The sequence below is a fragment of the Pinus tabuliformis genome, chromosome J, assembly GCF_031772625.1.
Source record: "Pinus tabuliformis cultivar Carrire ecotype Pingquan chromosome J, CPIR1, whole genome shotgun sequence".
Classification (NCBI taxonomy): domain Eukaryota; kingdom Viridiplantae; phylum Streptophyta; class Pinopsida; order Pinales; family Pinaceae; genus Pinus; species Pinus tabuliformis.
Genome location: NC_142295.1, coordinates 677,698,230 through 677,718,923, shown reverse-complemented (window position 1 = coordinate 677,718,923; position 20,694 = coordinate 677,698,230). Strand labels below are relative to the sequence as shown.

Below are 20,694 nucleotides of genomic sequence, written 5' to 3'. Positions count from 1 at the left end.
TTTCTGGGGTGAGGTTTGCTGAGAAAATCGAGCTAGTGATCTGAGTTGCAATGAGAGGGGCAGTTCGGCAGAGGGACTTCAGTCCAAGGCCGAGAATACATAGCAGAGAGGTAGAGCAGCACCAGGAGAGACAGCGCAGCTCCAGAGAGGGTGACGCAGAAGCCAGAGGGGCTGACGCAGTCATTTAGAGGCAGCGCTGGGGTTTTTGTGAGGCAGAGAGAGCAGCAGTTCAGCATATCGATTTCTGAGCAAGGAAGGCTCACTGGGAGGGTGACACAGCTCCTAAAGGAGGTGACGAAGTTCCAGCGTAGAGCTTGGACCAGCCATCGCTGCCCAACACTGGGAACAACATTGTCATTTGTCATGTTTAATCATCCAGTTGCTGGATTTGCCAAAATATCTGTCTCCGGATAGAGGTACTTCTGCCAGGTTTATTCTTTGTTGGGTGAGTCGGATTTGGCACCCTAGTTGTATTCAAAAATCTGCTTAATAATACAAACCCTCTATATGTTGCGCCAGTTTTCCTGAATTGGGTTTTTCCGGGGACAATTGTCCAAAAATAACGGTGTCCCTCGTGTGATTGTCTCATTTTATTTCAGCTCATGCTATGTATGTATGTGTAGTTTGCAATAGTGTTTTCATCGCTATTTAAATAATTAAATAACTTGTTGAATGTAAAGAACAAGTAGGAGATGATAAACCAGTGATTGTAGTAGGATTTCTGATGTGTAGATTCAGAAATTTTCACAAGTTCTTCCTCACTCCATATCCCCAAAAAGGAATTAGGCACTGGTCCACCATAAGGTGATCACCTTAAACCTTTTTCTTTACCTTTTTCCCTTCTTTTCTAGGTCTAGCCACGTTGGGCCACCTAGGGCATCACTTTCCCGACAAAGTAGCCATAGAAAAAGTTCGATCTCCTAGCCTCTACTGTGTTGGTGTGTCATCAAGTTCTCCTCCAAAAATGAAGAAATTCCGACGGTGGGATTGTGAGATATCCCAAGCCCTAGCTCTGAGATCAAACTTTGCCCTGGTGTTCCCTAGGCTAGTACCTCATAGGATCAATTTGACACCTTTAAGTGGAAATTCTTGTTTTGATCCTTTCCCCTTCCTTGTTTAGGTTAAGATCATCATCGGTTGCTAAACTCCCTCCCCTTAACCTAACCTGGGTCCACTTGGTCCCGTGTGGTCCCATACCTTTGAAAAGTCAATTCTTCAGGAACCACTTGGGAAACCAAGTTCAATAAGGATTATAGGGATTGGGAAACTCCTTTACAAGGCATATTCCTTAAACCTAGCCCTCAAATCCTCACCTCCTCCTAGAAAGCTTTGTACCTTGCTTGAAGAGCAAGCAAGCTCCATTCTTAACCGCCTTCTAGGAAAAGGATCATTAAGGTCACTTTACATCCATTTGTTGGTTCATCCTTCATTAGTGACTTTCTATATATCGAGTCTCCTCCCATCAGTGAAAGTCCGTAAAGAGTAGGCAGTCATAGCTCAGGCGACAGTGGGCTAAGTCTCCATCATTGCCCTTGACCTAGCAATTGTCCCTTTAGGAGTCCCTTTTAGGGCCCCTGTTGGTTTGAGCAGTAATAGGCACCACCTTGGAAGCCCTCGAAGTTGGAGCAAAGATTGAGACTATGGCCATTTGGAGACCCATGAGAACCTTCCTCTGGTGCCCAAACTAGATTTTGGGACCACAGTGAGCCATTGACAAAAATTTGAGGACCAACCCTCAAAGGATGAATTTTAGATACTTCTACATCAAGTTTGGCACCTAGACACAATAACGCATGCCTATTAGAGCTCATTTCATTGATGATGTTAGCTTTATGATGCCCTATGGCTCACACATGTAGGCTAATCACTTGATTTTTCTCTTAGCTAGTTGGGTTGGCTTGTAACCCAAGGTTCTAGTGGGATTTAACTTGAGATCTAGGGGATTTTAGGCTAAGAAGACATTATGCCTCCTCATATAAATAGAGGAGAGGATCATTTTGTAAATCATCCTCACTTGGACTTGTGAATTTGACCTCTCCTGAGACTTTTGGCCTCTTTTCTAATGGGAAGATGTGATTTATGGAGCAAAATTTGTCTTGAAGCTATTGTCTTGTTTTGGAGAAGTTATCTTGGATCGGTGATTGGATTGTTCATGCATATTATCTTGTAAGTGCCTTCTTATTGAAAATTTTCTGATTTTATGTCTAGTGTATGGAATAAATTGGTGATCTAAGCTTTAATATGGCACCCTAATTTTGTTGAATATAAAGTTTGTAAAAGCTAAATCATAGTATTGTATGCATTATTAATAGTATGATATGTGAATGACAATCCCCTTGGCCACCTTACATTAACCCCCCCAAGTGACTTTCAATCTCACAAAAGGTAATAGTTAGGGTTTTGATGCTAGGGCATCAAAATATCTTTACTCTTCTACAAGTTTTAGCCAACCTTGAGAATTCATAGACTCCATCAAACCTAGGACTAGGCATTGGCCATCTTTTTTTGGTGATCAAACAAACTTTTATCCATAATTTTTCTCCTTTTCTCTCTTTCCTATTTCGGCCCTCTTAAGGTTAAGTGGCCAACTAGAGCTTGGAGCAAATTGCTTAGGAAGAGGAATTTTTGGTATTGGAGAGTTTAAACATCAAGAGTATAGTGGTTGCTACAAAATCACTTCTTTTGGTGAGCATTCACTTTAATTTCATCCATAGTTTCCTTTGCCCTAGTTGTTTTCCCTAGGGTAAACCCTAGTTTGGTTTTAGCTTCAACTTGGGTGCTTATTGATGGTTTCATGTACCTTAACTTTGTTGGAATACACTGTAGGAAACCTTTTCTTGGCATCTTGACCTTTGGATATCCCAACTCTCAACCTACCAATCAAACCCTAGGTATTATATTGCCTTAATTGGGTCCTCTCAAGGAAAGCAAATTGCCTCTTCTTGGAGCTTTGTGCCTAAAATTGTGTCTTGCTCTTGGAGGCCTCTTTGTGTCATCTCACACCTCAAACCTAGAATACTTGTTAGGTGACCTATACACATACCAGGGCTCCTTCCATTGGTGAAAATCCATAAAGAGCAGGGAGGTTTCGCTATGGTGAAAGTGGGCAATCACGCCATTGTTGTCACTTGATCTAGTGCCTTGCCTTGTAGGATTACCCTCTATAGGGCCTACTAGATTTTGCGGCAACAAGTCGTAAGGCTCAAAATTCAAAGAGAATAGATCTAAGAAACCTCAAGATTGAGGTGAAATTTCAGAAGTTGCATTGATTGTCTAATGCTCAAAATTTTTACACTTACACAATCACTTTTGGCCTTGCATCTACAAGTAGGTGTTGCGCGCCTGCAACTTGATTGTTCCTTCCATGGCCACAGCCTCATAGGATTTTACACCCCAAGTATGTCCCTATTGCAACCATATATGTTGACTTCTTGCTTTTGCCACAAGCCACTAATCCTTGCCTCAATCAACTTGTTTGGCATTTTACTTACCACTGCAACATTATTGTAGGTTTTGCAATGGTTCTGTGACTTCATACGCACAGCACTCATCTATTCACAAATGCCAAAATAGGTGGTCTTGTTCCATGATTAAGCTACAACTCAGATGTTTATTGAATAAGCAAATAAAAGTTGACTTTAGGAACTATTACACGCCACCTGTGGGTAGTGTATATGGGATAAAAAAAATCTCCTAGATGGTCCTCAGCCGGTAGCTAGCAACCCCTTGCAGCCCCGAAATAGCTTGATGTGCCATTTTCTCCGCCAACTGAGCCAACCATGTGGTCCGTCGCCCATATGTTATGAATGTATATTTGAAGGTGGGCCTCCCGACCCCAAAGGTATGGCTTTTCATTGGTATAGTTGAGTAGTTTTCCTTACTTATCATGGACACTTCTGGGCATGAATTGGTGGGGGGATTCGACAGAAAGCGTAGGTTAGGTTTGTATTCTTGCCTCCATTGCCTAGTTTTGTGGTTATCCTTGTATCCTAGTCCCGTGGGATCCCTTCTACTGGCCATTAGCTCTAGGGTTGGCACTACAAGGGAAATCCCGATTTTGGTTGCGTGGTCCCGCTTCCCAACCCCACCTACATTGCTCTCTTTCCACTTATTTGAGCCCCATTCATCTATTTTCCCATCCAGGTCCACTAGGTCCACACCGAGTTAGCCTCTCGTTCCCCCCTTGCCCACACCTTAGGTTGGGCTTGGAACAATGCCCTGAAGGTTGATGCAGCTAGATAGAAAATAAAAAGAATAATTTGGCCACTCTCAATAGGAAATGTACCACAAAATGCAAAAGATGGTTGGGACATACAAAGTTAGCACGTGGGCAAAAGCCAAACATGAGCTCTACCCCTTATCCATGGCCATAACCTTGGTTCTTATGGGCCCTAGATGAGCCCCCTCTATCATTAAGGAACCCATGATTGTCCCAACCCCTGGTGGGCAATGAACCACCTCACCTTAAGGGGGTATCCACTGCTACATATTACACATCATGCTCTCCATCCCCTAGAACCCCGAGCAGTTATGAAGAAAAATCAATCAAAGGTAAAAGGCATATGAAAAAGGGTGGAAGAAGAAAGGTCGGGGTAACTCATGTACTGTGATTTGCTCCATCCTACACTTATATACCCAGGTGTGGGCTTCCTTTATTATAGCTACCTGTGCACCTTAACATGTGGTCAGGATGATTCCCCTGATCCCCACTCCATTCCATTATTATATCATTAGCCACCTACCTCTTAAAGGATGTATCATGGACATGCCCCCCCTTTAGAGGTTGAAACCACCTAATAGGGTCCTTGGTTAACCCCCTATTGAATTTGGCGACACTTGTACATGCCAAAGCCTACTATGGAAGGGCATGCCACCAAGAAGTGTCCCCATTGATCCCATGATTTGTAAGCATTATTACTTGATTATTCTAATGATTTGTTGTATTAGAGGGCAAGGGAATGTATTGGATCTTATGCATGATTGCAGGTGGGTCTTCATTTGGGGCTTGGTCTCCCTATACGAAGTCCTAACCCTCCAGAGGGCCACATTGGCACTTGTAGGGTGAGCGTTGAGAGCCATGGACCTCCGCCATAGCAGATATTACTTCATGGATCCCCAGCAATGTTCATTGATTGCTCGTGTTCCAACTTTTGGATGAGGATAATGCACCTAGTCCACCATGCCCAGTTGGCTCCACAGTTGCACCATACACTTGACAGATGTTCCAGGATGCCTCCCATTTAAGAGGGAGGGCTTATGTCATTACTCCAGCCCTTACGTATGCTCTACAAGCATATTTAATCCATTTGGAGGCCCATGAGGATGTCCTTGTGCCCCAACACCCACTTGGGAGCATCACAGGTTCTTGACTAGAAAACAAGGGGCCAACCCCTTGTCCACTATGTTTGGAGTCAATTTCTAAATCATGGCACCCCTTGGACTTCATTAGGCCTCCTCAAAGTCCCAAGGACTCACCTTGTTGATCATTCGACCCTCTTGAGAGGCTTATCTTTACATTATTGAGCTATTTGGTGGGGTTGTCACCAAAAGTTCTTTTATTATGCACATCATTTTATGTTAGGGGCTAAATTAGGCCTAATCGAATTCATTAAGAAGTGTATAAATACAAGTATGATGAATATTTTGATCATCATCACTTGGATTAGATCATTCTCTCTTGTGAGATTTTCGCTATTCTTTTTGGAGGACGAAATTGGATGAATGGATGAATTTTGATGTTTGGATCTCTTCATTTTTGTCTTGGAGCTTCACTATTGGCATATAATGATGATTGGATATACTTTTTCTTACATGTAAGTACTCTTTTAATGCTATTTTGTCATTTTCTTATGTCACATGCATGTTGTTGGGGATTTTCGCTATACTAGGCTGAAATTTACTGCTTTTCTTATGTGAAATTGTGGAAATTTGTCTTTTTATAGCATTGCATCATGTCATGGGCCATGTATGAATAAGTGAATATTCCTAGAGATATTTTGTCGAAATTTTATCTTGATAAGTCATCATATATTGCATATTGAAGTGTAAAGACCTTGAAGCAATTGTCCCATGCCCTAATTGCCATGCGAAATTGTTCTAGAGGCCTCCTTGACTAAATGAAATCATCCCAAGCATTGGAATCTCCTTGACTCCATTTCTCCCAAAGGATCAGGCATTGATCCTCCACTGGTGATCATTTTCAATGCTTATTCTTTTCACCTCCTTCTTTTTCTAGGCCTATCCTACATAGATCACCTAGGGCATCAATTATCTCATAATATAACCATCCAAATACTTCGATTTTTGGTCCACAACTACGTTAAAGTTTGTTGTAGAGGCTATTAGTTTTTGGTAGCATCGGAAGTGCTCTAGCCTGGAAAATTGGTGGAGAGGCTAAAGCACATGAGTTCTGAAGAACCTAGAAACCGTTTGGTGAAATTCCACCTGGATTGTGTTTTATTAAAATAATTAATATTTTTAATGGAGTTCCTAACTCTAAACTTAGGGAAATTAAAATATTAATTGGTATTAATCAAAGTATGGGTGAGAATGATCTAGAAGGCAGATCAAGCCATGCTTTAATCTTAGCCGTTGATTAGAGACTTAATCTCGACCGTTGAAGACTCAACAGGAAAAGTATAAAATGGAGGCTTGGGGTTCATTTGGAAACACACACAGAGGGAGAGAATTGATCTAGAGTTCGGGGGCTAGGAAGCTGAGAAATTCGAACTAAGTGATCATTCTGCAGTAGAGGGACAGTGAGAATCTGGGAGGAGGACTTTTCAGAGAATACTGACAGAGAGGCAGAGAGAGCTTGCAAAGAGGCAGGGCAGTAGCCGGGAGAGATGACGTAGAAAAGTTGCCTATCACACAGAATCTAGAACTGTCGAAGAAGCCCAAACTGCCAAGAACTGTCGGAACTACAGGAACAATTAGGAGAGTTGACGCTGAGGCAGTGCAGTAGCCGGGAGAGCTGACGCAGAAAAGTTGCCTGTCACACAGAATCCAGAACTGTTGGAACTGCTAGGAACTGCCGGACCTGCTGGGAGAGATAACGCAGACAGTAGAGAACGTAATGCAAGGCTGACGCGGAACTAGCGCAGAAACAGTCGGGGTTAGCTAGTCTTGTCCCAGATCAGCCAGAATTCTCCCAGATGAAGTGAGGTAAAACTTACTCAGATTTTCTGCCAGTATTTTCTCTGTAAAGGATTGCTAAATGAGCATCCTAGATTTGCATTTAGATATTTCTCCTGCATAATAATAAACCCTCAGAACTGTTGCACCTGTTTTCCCGCATTGGGTTTTTCCAGGGACTATTGTGTCCAAAAATAAGTGTGTCCTATGTATCTTGTTCTTTTCTCAGTTTCTTGTTCCATGTAAATCAAATAGTTAATTAGTGTAGGCTGCAGAAGTAATTTTCTTTAGTATTCAAAAGAATAACTTGATGAATGTAATTTAAAAATCAAGTAGGTGAAGTAAATTCAGATTGCAGTAGGGGTTCCTTCAGAGTGTAGGAATTTTCACATGGTATCAACAGATTGATTTTGAAACAGGAAGAGCAGATCCAGTGTTGAGCAGTGAGGCTAAAAGCTACACTTGGCAGCAATTCGAATCCCCTTGTGCAGTCCTTGTCGGGAAGCAGATACGAGGAAATCTCTCTCTGAGTGAGACAATAAAGAGGTACGATTTCCAGTTTGTGAGTTTGCAGAGGCAGAGGGAGTGATGCATAGCCTCAGTGCAGTGCTTGAAGGGCACAGTTTCTGCCAGGGCAGAAATTCGGTGGAAAAAAACGAAGACATATACAAGGGGAAGTTTCTTCTCAAAGAACTTCCTGCTAGAATGTTCGAATTTCTCACTTGCTGAGCAGCTGCGCAGTGTTAAGCAATGACTAGAGGAGTCAGTTCGACAGTTGGGTGAGATGGCATTACATGGGCTCAAAGATCAGGACAGGTTGGACGGAGCCTCCAACTATGTCATATGAAAGACCAGAATCTTAGTTGTTCTGGAGGAATATGATCTCGAGGCCTATGTCAAGAGTGTTGTGGTTGTTCCTACTGACAATGATCAAAAGAAGAAGTACAAGGCCGAGCAGAGGAAGGCAAAGAGGCTCATTCTCGATGGAGTTCGAGATCATGTGGTCTCACACTTGCAAGGCAAGGATACAGCCCGGGAGATGTGGGAAGCTCCATCTTCTCTATATGAAGGCTCTTCCGAACAGCGAAAGATGTATTTGGAGCAGAAGTTGCAGCGGACTTTGATGCGGAAAGGAGATGGGGTGAACCTCTATCTTCAACGTCTTCAGGACACTAGAGACCAACTTGTTGCAATGGGTCCACTCCTCAACCAACCGCGATGGCGAGGATAGCCCTGAATGGAGTCTCAGATGAATGGCAGGTTTTCGTCCAAAGCATATTGGGAAAGAAAAACTACCTTCATGGGAGGAGATGTGGGTGGCTCTTCAACAGGAGGAGTTAAGGAGGGACCTAGTGGAGGTCAACCTTAGTGGCAGCAATGGGAGTGGCTCAAAGACAAGGAGGAGGAGGAGAACGTAGCTCTAGCATCAAAGGGACAGCAGAAGCCGAAGCGAAAGGAGGACATTTCGAAGGTGAAATGTTTCAGTTGTGGCAAGATGGGCCAATATGCATCTCAGTGTCCTTTGAAGAAAAAGGACAAGCATGAGAAACATGATCCTAAGGTTGCTTCAGCAAAGATTGACGAGGATGAGTTTGCCATGAGTGCCCACGCATCTCTAGGAGGGAGATGGGGCGATATTGAGTTGTAGTCGGGAAGACTACATGTGGGCGGGATCCTTGAGGAGTCCACCTCCTGGATCAATTCCTTGCTACGGAGCCCAAGATTCAACAGTAGCGAGATGGACTCATTGTTAGGTGATGCAGTGCAGTGTTTGGAGGACAGATGCAGTGGCTTGGGACCAGAGACTGATGAGCGCAAAGTAAGGTTGGCAACGGTGCAGTTGGCACAGTGCAGGAGTTAGCAGCAGTGCAAAAGATTCAGAGGGTCAGAATCAGCAGCAGTCAGATTCCAACATTCATTGTATTATGCTTAACACAGTTAAGTTCAGCTAATTTTGGATGTTTTTCAGTTGCTCCTCTCAACAATTGAGTTGCAGTACAGATGTAGTGTTAGCAAAGAGGGAGTTGTAGTACAGATGCAGTAGTGGCAGTGTCATCGGCAGCAGTAAAATAGCAGCAACAACACAGTGTTGGTGGTAGCAACAGTGCAAAAAGGAGGTGCTTCAGAAACAGAGCAGCATGCAGGTGGACATTGTTGCTAGAGCACTTTCCTCGCTAAGAGGGAGTGTTAGTTTTTGGTAGCATCAAAAGTGCTCTAGCCTGGAAACTTGGTGGAGAGGCTAAGGCACATGAGTTCTAAAGAACCAGAAACCGTTTGGTGAAATTCCACCTGGATTGTATTTTATTAAAATAATTAATATTTTTAATGGAGTTCCTAAGTCTAAACTTAGGGAAATTAAAATATTAATGTGTATTAATCAAAATATGGGTGAGAATGATCTAGAAGGCGGATCAAGTCATGTTTTAATATTAGCCGTTGATTACAGACTTAATCTTAGTCGTTGAAGACTAAATCGGAAAATTATAAAATGGAGGCTTGGTGTTCATTTGGAAACACACACAGAGGGATAGAATCGATCTAGAGTTCGATTTTTGGGGCTAGAAAGCTGAGAAATTCGAACCAAGTGATCATTCTGCAGCAGAGGAGCAGTGAGAATCCGAGAGGACTTTCCGGAGAATATTGACAGAGAGGCGGCGAGAGCTTGCAAAGAGGCATCGCAGTAGCCGGGAGAGATGACACAAAAATGTTGTCTGTCACGCAGAATCCAGAACTGCCGAAATTGTTGGGAACTGTTAGAACTGCCGAGAACTGCCGAAACGGCCAGGCAAGATGACGCAGAGGCAGCGCAGTAGCCAAGAGAGCTGATGCAAAGCTAGTGCAGTAGCCAGGAGAGCTGATGCAGAAAATCTGCCTGTCACGCAGAATTCAAAACTATTGGGAACTGTCGAAACTGTCAGGAACTATTGAAACTGTCGAAACATCCAAGAGAGCTGACGCAGAGCCAGCGCAGAAATAGACAGGGTTAGCCAGTTTTGTGCCGGATCAGTCAAAATTATGTCGGGTGAAGGGAGGTATAACTCACTCAGATTTTCCGCCAGTATTTTCTCTGTAAAGGATTGTTATATGAGCATCCTAGATTTGCATTCAAATATTTCTCCTGCATAATAATAAACCCTCAGAACTGTTGCACTGATTTTCCCACATTGGGTTTTTCCGGGGACTATTGTGTCCAAAAATAAGTGTGTCCTATGTATCTTGTTCTTTGCTCTGATTTTTGTTTCATGCAAATCAAATATTTAATTAGTGTAGGTTGCAACAGTAATTTGCTTTAGTATTAAGAAGAATAACTTGATGAATGTAATTTAAAAATCAAGTAGGTGAAGTAGATTCAGATTTACTGCAGTAGGGGTTCCTTCAGAGTGTAGGAATTTTCACAAAGGCCCTCCAAATTTGAAGCAAATCCGATGGTGGGATCTCGAGATATAGCAAGCCCTAGCTCAAGGACAGTTTCTTGCCCTACATTTCCCTTGGCTAGCAACCTCATTTGGATCATTGCATTCCATTCCAAAAAAAATTGCCCATTGATCCTCTTCTTTTCCATAATTAGGTCAAGCCCCTCCTTGAGTGACCAATTCCCCTTACTTGACCTCATTTTGGGTCCACTTGGTCCCGTGTGGTCCCACAACTTATTGAAGCTAATTTCACAAAGACCACTTGAAAACCAAGTTTTCACAAGGATTTCTAGGACTTGGTATCTCTTTTACATGTCTTATCTGCAAACCCTAGCCCTTGAAATCCCCTTGTTCCTTCCTAGAGAACCTTACATCTTATTTCTCAAGCAAGCAAATCATACAATTGAGTCTCTCTTGTGAATATGCCTTAGGAATCACTCTTTATCCTCTTATTGACTCATTTATCTAGTGATTCCCCCTTTATACCGGGTCTCCTCCCACCGATGAAAGTCCGTAAAGAGCAGGGAGCCTTAGCTGAGGTGACAGTGAGTTATCGCTCCATTGTTGCCATTGACCTAGTAGTTTCCCTTTTAGGATCCCCTCCTAGGACCCCTGCTAGTTTGAGCGGTAACAAGAACATTCAAAGATCATAACATCTGCCTTGAAAAATATAACCTATCTTTTCTATGTTGAATTGCCTCACACTACCGAAGATCAAATCCTCCAATTTATGTGTTAAAGTCCCTCAGTCCCTTCATCATGTCTTCTCCCTAAATCCATTTGTCTAAGGCTCTAATACCATGTCAAAGCAACACACAAATACACATAGATGCTAGGTAGGAAGAAATTGAGGAGGGAGAAAATGAACTTGCTTAATTGTTGAATGGAGGTATATCCCAATATACAAGGAAAGATGCATATGCTGTGTAATTTAAGTACTGCCAATTTTCTATCTTATTTTATTAATTACATAATTAAGTCATGTTATGACCTCACCTAACCTTATTATATAAAGGAACAGTGTAACAAAAGTACTCAATGTACATTAACAAAACTCCGAATTAAATATGACCATTATAACACTAATCTAACAATAGTGCCTTAAAACGAGAGAAAATGATCACTTCTAGTCAAGCACACAAATAAAGACTCTGGCATTTTGCAACTAGTTTAGGCTATTCATAATTGTCAATATTTTAGACGATTATCTGTACTGACAAAGTACGAACATAAAGTCAAAATACATTATTGTCGTTGCATTAATTTTGATCACTATTTAGTTGTCAACAGAATCTGTTTCTCTGTCTTCAAAAAGAAGCATTAGAAATCAAAATGTAAGCCATTAATCAAATTAGAAGATTATTAAGACCTCAGATGTTTTGGTTCATGTGGAACTAGTCTTAACTCAATTATATCAGATTCTCAAACTGGCCTTCTAGGTATTCTCTAAGAAAATGTTTACAAAATTTGGTAATACCCGAAGATCATTCAAAGTTGGCCTTCCCAAGGGTGTTAGTGGTAAAAAATTGCAAGGTAATGAATTAAAGATTCTAGGAAAATAGAATTTCAATAGTAGCAAGAGTTTGACAAGTACCTCAAATTGAGGGCCTCATATCCTTCAGTAAGACAAACAACAAAACACAATGCACTATTATTAGCTTGGACACTTATTGCTATGGTAGTCTAAAAGTACTAAAATTACAAGTAGACCTTTTAGAATACACTCAAAAGAAAAAGCAGAAATTAAAGCAAGGGACCACAAGGAAGCAGTTAAAAAATGGAGAATTTTCACCATGAGAACAAGTTTCTACCAACTGATGAGTTATTGCCCCATTTTAAGAATGTACAATATATAGGGCAATTAATTAATTAGGTGTAAAAGCATAAGATTGGATCAATATAAAAACACATTTACAATTGTAAAAACTACTATGCTAGATTTAAGGTTAACTTCAAGCAAGCATTTTAACACTTCAAAAAACTAAAAGCTTCTACAAGAAAATCTCGTTTGGTAAACCACTATGATGTATAGTTACATAGATCAATCTAATTGAGTTTTTCATTAAAGTTCGGATAACAAAAGAACCAAGAGTGTGCCCAGATTGGCACTTGTATAGCACTTTGTTGTTTTAAGATCCCTTGTTTCTGTTCAGGTGAGATAAGATAAGGTCATTTTATTAATGTTCAAATAATGACTACTGGAGTAGGTCCATGGGACTACCAAGTACAATGATGTCAACAGAAAGCCGGAGCTCAAAAAAAAAGTTATTCATATTCTTAAAGATCTTACAAGCTATGTTTTGAGTTCATGTTGAAAGGTGGAAGTTTAGAACCCATTTCATGTTGACCAGATAGCAATGCTACACGACTAATGATGTGCTAATATATTAAGATCTCCTAGTCTATACTATTAAAACAACCCCTCATAAGTAAAATGCCAAGTAGATTAGCAATCATGCAAACTCCAAAAAATGTGTAAATAGCACGTGCAAAACTAGTAAAACACATAATTGAGATGTATCTCCAATAACAAGCCATATCAACTAGACAAAATGTATATTAGAAATTAAAACCAGTCTTTGACAAAATTTCAGAATATGTATAAAGACTTGCACCATTTACAAAGAAAGATCTGCGATTAATTGTTTTATTCCTGAGATCAATGGGGTATGGGCCTCCCTACATTACCATTAATTACTAGGGTGAGTGAAATGGAGGGAGGGTCTCTTTAAATAGCGTTAGTAGGGACCTATATTATGCTTGCAAATAACCTAAATTATTGTGTTTTTTTAATTTAGTTTTTGGCAGTCCCTAGCCACAGCATACGAGACTGTAGAAAACAGGCCCATTCCATACTGAACCAGCCTAAAATGGTGAACCATAACTTTTTTTGTTAGTCAAATTTCAAGCTTATTTGATCAGTATTACACTTTTGGGACTCATATTTATTTCCAAGTGGAATGGTATACAAATAGATATCCGAATGGTTTAATGTTGAACAAATTTCTCTCGACCTTTTTACTACCCTGTTTTACATACAACATAGTGATATAATGCTCTTCTCACAATGGTTTTGATTTCACATGAAATGATGAATGATCACAACTCTCTCCAATAATTGTCTTTCTATGGTCATGGCACATTATACTAATTTCTTAACCAGTACTCACATCATTTTATTTGAGGTAACTATTAGTGGAATGTGTTCTAATGTGGTTAAATGAAATATATGGTTGGCCACATGATTAATGAGTACTGACGGATTAATCTTTCATTTTCTGTCATTGACAAATCTGCGAGCATTTTTACGGAGCTATCTTGATTGAACATTATATAACTGCTTTACATGTCATGATATTTTTAGAACATTGCACACATATTGTTAATCTTCAAAATTGCACATGAAGTGACCATTTGGGTTACGTTTTTCAACCATTGGAGAGCATCCTTGAGATCTCAGATCAGCATCCTTTGCAGTGAGTTAGTTAGGTAGAAACTAATCCTAGGTGTTTCCCCTCATACTCTATGTCACATGGTTCGGATTTGAATTCGAGTTCGGAAACAATTAAGTTTGATTCGAATTCGAATTTTCCGACGAGGTTCGTATGAGGTTCAGCATTAAGTTCAACTATATATATATATGACATAAAATAATAAAAAAACAAAATCAATCAATAAAACTATATGAGTAGCAGTGAGCACCCACGAGCCACAAATCACAACCACTATTAACTTTACACTCTGGGCGGTGGGGACAAGCGGAAGCACTGAGCACAATAGAGCGAGTACACTCATAGTCTCATACTAAAGTTGGCTTGTGAAAATCTATCGACAACCATGGTAAATAAAGCCAAACCAGAGTCCATCGCGGGAAACTAATTGGTGGGAAGCGGAACAAGAGACAACCATGTGTTTCCCATGGTTTTTCTTATAAACCTTAAAACAACTGACAAAAACTGCCCGAAATCTAGCCTCAAACCCCCACAAAATTTTAAAAAATTATAAAATTGGGCTTCAGGTTCGTCTTTAGGTTCGCCTTCAGGTTCGAATTCGTTGAGGTTCAACTATCAGGTTCACCGAACCTGAACAAATTTGAATTTATTTTTTTTTGGTTCGCCGAATTTCGAACCTCAAGGTTCAAATTCGACAAACCCTATGACATAGCCCATACTCACAATAAGCCTAGGGTTAATTGAAAATCACCACTTGGCTTTGAAATTTCCAAAACCTAAAGAGTGGAGTGAGTCACTAGGTGATAGGTGGTGACCAATTGGTAGTTTCCTTAGGCTTCCCCATTGAGTGAGGTTAGGACTTTTCTTCAAGAGAGTGTTTGATCAATAACAAGTAGCTCCACAAACTTTTGTTATTGTAGCTAACCACTAAGGTATGTTTCCGCAAAATCTAGCAGCCCTTGGAGAGGGAAACCCTACAGGCTAAAACCTAGACAGCGGAACAACAATGGGGTAGAGGCCCAATGTAACCTTAGCCAAAACCCCCTACTCTTTATGGACTTTCACTAATGGGAGGAGTCTTAATAGGAAGGGGATCACTTAAAATAGATATGCTAGGTATAAGGCACAAAGTGATCAAGCTAGGGCTCATTCAAAGAGAGGCAGGATAAAGGTACAACGCTTTAAAGAAGCAAATTGCTCTCCAAGAAAAGCCCTAGAAAAGAAGGCTCAAAACCTAGGGTTTTGAGATTTTCAGTGAAAACAAGCGTTCACAAGGTCAAGACCATAGAGAAAGGGTTTCTTACAATGATAATCAATTATTCCAAGGCTCATGAAACCCTCAAATAAGTCCTCAAGTTGACGGGAAAAGAAACTAGGATTTCCTCTTACAGCGACACCTAGGGCAAGATATTTGTGGATGCCCACCAAATTGTAGGTTTGGTAGCCTAGACCTGTCTCTTGATGTTTAGGCTCTCAAATCACCAAAAAACATCCTCCCTAAAATTGCACCCCAAGACCTAGATTTCCGCCCTTGCCTTAAAAGGACCGAAATTTAAAGAGAGAGAAAATTTGATAAAATTTTAGGATGATCACCAAAGACTTGGACTAGTGCCTTGTCCCTTGGGTGTATGGAGTCATGGATGTCAAAGATTGGCCAATCCTACTCTTAAGGAGGCTAAAAATTGATGCCCTAGCTCAATTTTCAAGCATTTACCCACTCAAGGAATAATGGAAGTTTATGGGAAGAGCTTCTAAGAGTTTCACCACTGCAATACTTCCTTAGAATGTCATGATTGAAAAATGCATGCAACTTTCTTCTAACTAGCATTCAATAGATACCTATCAACAATTAGGACACAATTTAGCATAGATTAGAAATACTCATTCCATACATTTAACATGAAAAAGAGAGATCTTCAACAATAGAGCACTTACAAGACAATTTAGCAAGAAAATCCATCCATTACGCCAAGAATAGCTCCAAAAGATGTCCGAAAATCAGCTCCAAATATCAAAATGCATCCAATCATCCAAGAATCCAAGAAAAGAACAAGTGTGAGTCTCTAAGGAGGCTAAAATCCAAGTGTGACGATGATGAGAAATGAAATGACATCTCTCTAATATATATGAGTCCTAACAACTCTAATTTAGCCTACAAGCCCCTAAATCATAAAGTGATGGGCAATAATAGCCTTTAGGTCAAAGGCCAAGCCGCCGACCTAATAACCAATGTACAAATGAAAATAGATCTCCAAAAGAGGGTTGAAATGTTGACGCCATGCATGTGTAGGCCTTTAGAGGGCATGCGTAGAGGCCTTCTTGTGTCGAATGAATATTAGAGGGCCTCCAAAATCATGATAGATGGCTTGGTCCCTCTGCCTCAGTGCAAATCATCTTGTTGACCCCCATGTGAAAATTTCAATACTGAAATTCTATTGCAGCAACTGGAATTAATTCTTCTAACTATAAATTAATTTGGAAGTTTATTGCAACAGCAACAATGAATTAATCACACTGCAATCTTCACAAATAAAAATACTATGGAAGATAAACCGGAAACTGAGAAAATATTGGCACACGCACAAAAATATAACACCGTTATTTTTGGACAAACATCCCCGAAAAAACCCAATGTGGGAAAACCGGTGCAACATCTGAGGGTTTTTGTTATTAAGCAGTAGTGAGAAAATTCTGAGTAGAATAAATGTTGCCAAAGTGGCGAATCTACCCAAAAGAAATAGTAGCAACAATTTACTGAGGAATTTTACCCTCACTCCAAGCAATCCCAACACTGCCTGACCTCTGTAAAGCTAATTGTCCAAGTGGTCTATGCAAGCCCTGCGTCACCCTAGCGCTGCCTGCCAAACGCACTGCCTAAAACAATTGCCAATCTAGTCGTCCTGCCTGCTGCTGACTGGGAAAATGTTTCTCTAGCTCTTTGGAAAATCTTCTTGGCCTCGGGAATAGAAAACATCCTCCCCTTCAGCCAAATTGAACTGCTCTTCTGAAGCAACTGCACAGTCCCTGTGCTGCGTCCTGGAGAAAATCTCAGCCTCCTCTTTCTGACTCTCTGAAACCGGAAAAATTCCTTTGGACTCACTGCTTCTGCCCCTCTCTGTCTTTGCGTCCGCTCTCTGACTCGAACTCTTCCGACACAATGTTGTTGCTCTCTGGAAAGTCGAACTGCCCAAGGAAATTGATCTCAAGTGTGTGTCTCCATCTACCCATCGACTTCTTATAATCTCACTGTGGGACTCCAACAGCCAAGATTAAAACTTAATCAATAGCTAAGATTATTTCCTAGTTGATCCGTGTGAGTTTCTAGAGAAATCTCACCTTCCTTAATTAATTACTGTTAATTAATCATTTTCCCTAAGTTAGACTTAGCAAAAATTTAATTATTGATTAATTAACTTAAGGCATCTCTAGGTGGATTTTCCTTAAATCTTTTTTAGGTTCTAGAGTCCTACTGTTTCTTAGCCTCTCTGACAACTATTGAGACTAGAACACCATCTGATACTACAAAAACTAACACCCCAAATGTGTTTTGGGGCATTAACTAGGTCTCATGGGTCTCCATGTGGCTAAATATCTGTCTCTACTCCAACGTTGAGGGCAACAAAGATGGTGTTAGCCCTCCCATGTCTCAGTGAAGAAGACAAACCTCATATGGGCCTTAGATCCGCTGCCACACCATGTACATGTGCTAAGCCGGCTAGGGGCAAATTGGTCCAAGTGCATCATCCCATGAATAATATAGGACAAAGTGCATAAGTGGTGTGTGCTGAAGATGCCCATGAATGCAAATGATGTTCTATGAATTTCCTAGGACCCATGTCTCTCAACGCTTCACCTGTGGGCGTCAATATGATCCTCTAGTGGACTTGGGCCCCAGTTAAGTTGTCTAACCCATAATGAACCACCTGTCATTCACACGCAATATCCAATGTTGCAACTCATGACATCAAGTACATTTAATCATTTTTGCATCTAAGTGAACCAAGCTCGCAAGTAATGGGCGATGTCACACTTCATACAAGGCTTCTCTTCCAAAATCGAGGCCTTAGTCACATCAAAATGTTACCTCCCTAGGTAGGAGTGGTTAATAGACGACCCTATTAGGCGTTTCCAACCCCCAAAGGGAAGTGACAAGTCCTCAGTCCTCACTTTAATCAATAGGTGTCATATAAATAACAATGGAATGGAAGGGGAGAAGGGCTCTCAAGGCCAAATGCCATGGCCAAAGGGGTAGTAATAATGAGGAATTCCACATATTGGGCATATAGATGTGAGGAGGGAGCAATCATGGATGCATGAGTTACCCCAACCTTTTTTTACCACCCCTCTTGTTGCCTTTTCTTTTTTCTTCATTTTTCTTGATATTACTACTCAAAGCTCTAGGGAATGAGTGCATTCTTTGAATGATGTGTGGCAGTGATTACCCCCTTAGTGGTGTGGCAGTTCATCGCCCACCAGGGGTTGGGAGGGCAATATTTGCCTCAAGAACCGGTCGATAGCCATAATGATAAGGGCTAGAGCTCATGATTGGCTTTTGCCCTTGTGCTAATATTAATGTCTTGGCTATCTTTTGCATTTTAGTAATTTTCTTTTCCTTTGTTTCTTGCTTGTGGTCGTTATATGCTTTTTCTTTTTCTTTTAGCTGCATCAACCTCCCAGGGCAACATTTCTAGGCCTGACCCAAATATGTGGAAAAGGGGAGGGGGCATGCTAGATTCCAATGAACCAATAGACAAGTGGACCCATAGAAGGAAGATGGGATAAGGGCTCATAATGTGCAAAGAGTAGTGATAAGTATGGAAGAGGGATAGATGGAACATGCTATCTCAATCATGGGTTCCTAAGTCGTGCCCCTTCCTAAAGCTATAAGCCATTAGAGGCGGTCCTGCTAGACTAGGATAGAAAATTAACCCCCCATCTAAGGTGAGGGAACAAGACTACGGCCAAGCCCCTTCTTTCTTCCAGGTCACCCATAATCCATGCCAAATACCCAAAATACAAACAAGCACAAGCACCCGAATGCAAAATGAACAAAGTACCTTTTGACCAGAAACCCACCTTCCAAAATGTGATCCTGACAAATGGGCCAAGGGAAATATCACTGATGCAGGGGTCGGAGATACGAATACCACATCACGCCGGCTACTAGGTGGCTCTCAAGGACTGCTGGTTGCTGGCTAGATGAGATGACTAGAAGAAAAACTATTCTATGGGGTCACCCACTTTGGGCAGGTAACAGGGTACACACACAGAGGTAATGCCGTCCCCACATTTTTCTACTCTCACAGGCACAAATGCTAGGGCATGATATTTAGAAAAACTTCTCGTGCCACTCTAGAATGTCAAACAAGCTCTCAGATCAAAGTGAGGTAACCTCTTGTTACTTTGATATATTCTAGTAAGCACAGGCTTGATTTTGCAAAGAAAAATTACATTGTGACAGCTTCAATAACATAACGGAAATGTGAATTGTATTTTTCTCTTAATGAGTGACCAAGACAAGCTATAGAATGTAAAGGCACAAAACTAACTAGCTTCCTTTAATGGGGTGCTTTAATAATGATCGTATCCTTAAAAGAAAACAAGAGAGAATCCTAAGCATCACTGTAAGTGGAGTCTGAGAAACTTCTTTCTTAACATTACTCCTTATGAGAAGGAAAATTGAAAGGCCATGCACAAAAACACAGACTCATTAATACTATTTCCTCCTCAGGGAGTCTCTAAACACTCTCCACCTTTTTCAGTATGTGGACCAGTGGTGCCTAGCATTGATTAATAGGGAGCCACTACTGCTCTGATCCTCCATTCTCAAGCCACCGCCATGGCCAAAAACTACCCAGACAATCACATCCTTTTTTTACAGTGCTCGCAGCAAAGAAGAGCACCAATCCACCCTTAGATAGCAACAGCATTCCAATAGGATCTAGGTCAAGGAGATCCCAGGAGGCTTCCTGCCCTCCTTCAACACATAATCTATTTGAAGCTATAGATTTAGATCTTGGGACGGGTCATTCTTCCAGAGGAAAATTTTTATAATCTTCTCAACAAACTTCTATCAAGAGTTTCTTCTCTTCAGTCTCGCATATTAGGAGAGGTTTAGACACAGATGCAAGTAACCCATAGAGCAGGATCTGCTAAGAATTCTAGCTCAGAGAGGAACTTCCAGACATGTTCAGTGTGAACATGTGAGAAGTAGTTCGAGGTATTCTTGAAAATTTTATTTTCAAAAAGTAATTCTAATTTTTGGAAAAGTTTTAGTTTAAAAAAATAATTAAAGTGTTAATTTTAACATTTGAGTCTAAACTTGTACTTAGACTAGCAGGAATCTTAAAAATGGATTCTCCACTAAACCTATAAAGGCAGGACAAGGTAGAGCAAAAAGACACATTGATTCTTCACACGATAGTTTCATCCGAAGGTAAAGAAAGAGGCCAAGGAAAGTAGAAACAATGCAATAGTGAGAAGAGAAGCACAACAGTGATTGCAGATTGCAGATTGCAGATCTATCCGCGTAGTGAATTACATACAACCATACGAACAGACTGTATGTATCCATTCAGGTGTACAGACAGTCCGTACAGTCATGCAAACAGAGTCATACAGTAGGTTTCTCAGACCTGTTTTGCAGTTTTCCCATTCAGCAAGCAAAAAAACATGTTTTTGAGGTTGTCCTTGTA

At 40.8% G+C, this 20,694-nt stretch overlaps 1 protein-coding gene across 2 annotated transcripts in view; it reads right to left on the bottom strand.

Moving 5' to 3' along the window:
- Positions 1 to 20,694, bottom strand: part of LOC149228667 (endo-1,3;1,4-beta-D-glucanase-like) — a 302,648-nt gene that overhangs the window by 200,164 nt on the left and 81,790 nt on the right. For both annotated transcript variants that reach the window (XM_089378319.1, XM_089378320.1), the window contains exon 2: positions 12,142 to 12,163. In XM_089378319.1, coding sequence (XP_089234445.1) covers positions 12,142 to 12,163 — 22 coding nt within the window. The remainder of the gene's footprint in view (positions 1 to 12,141; positions 12,164 to 20,694) is intronic.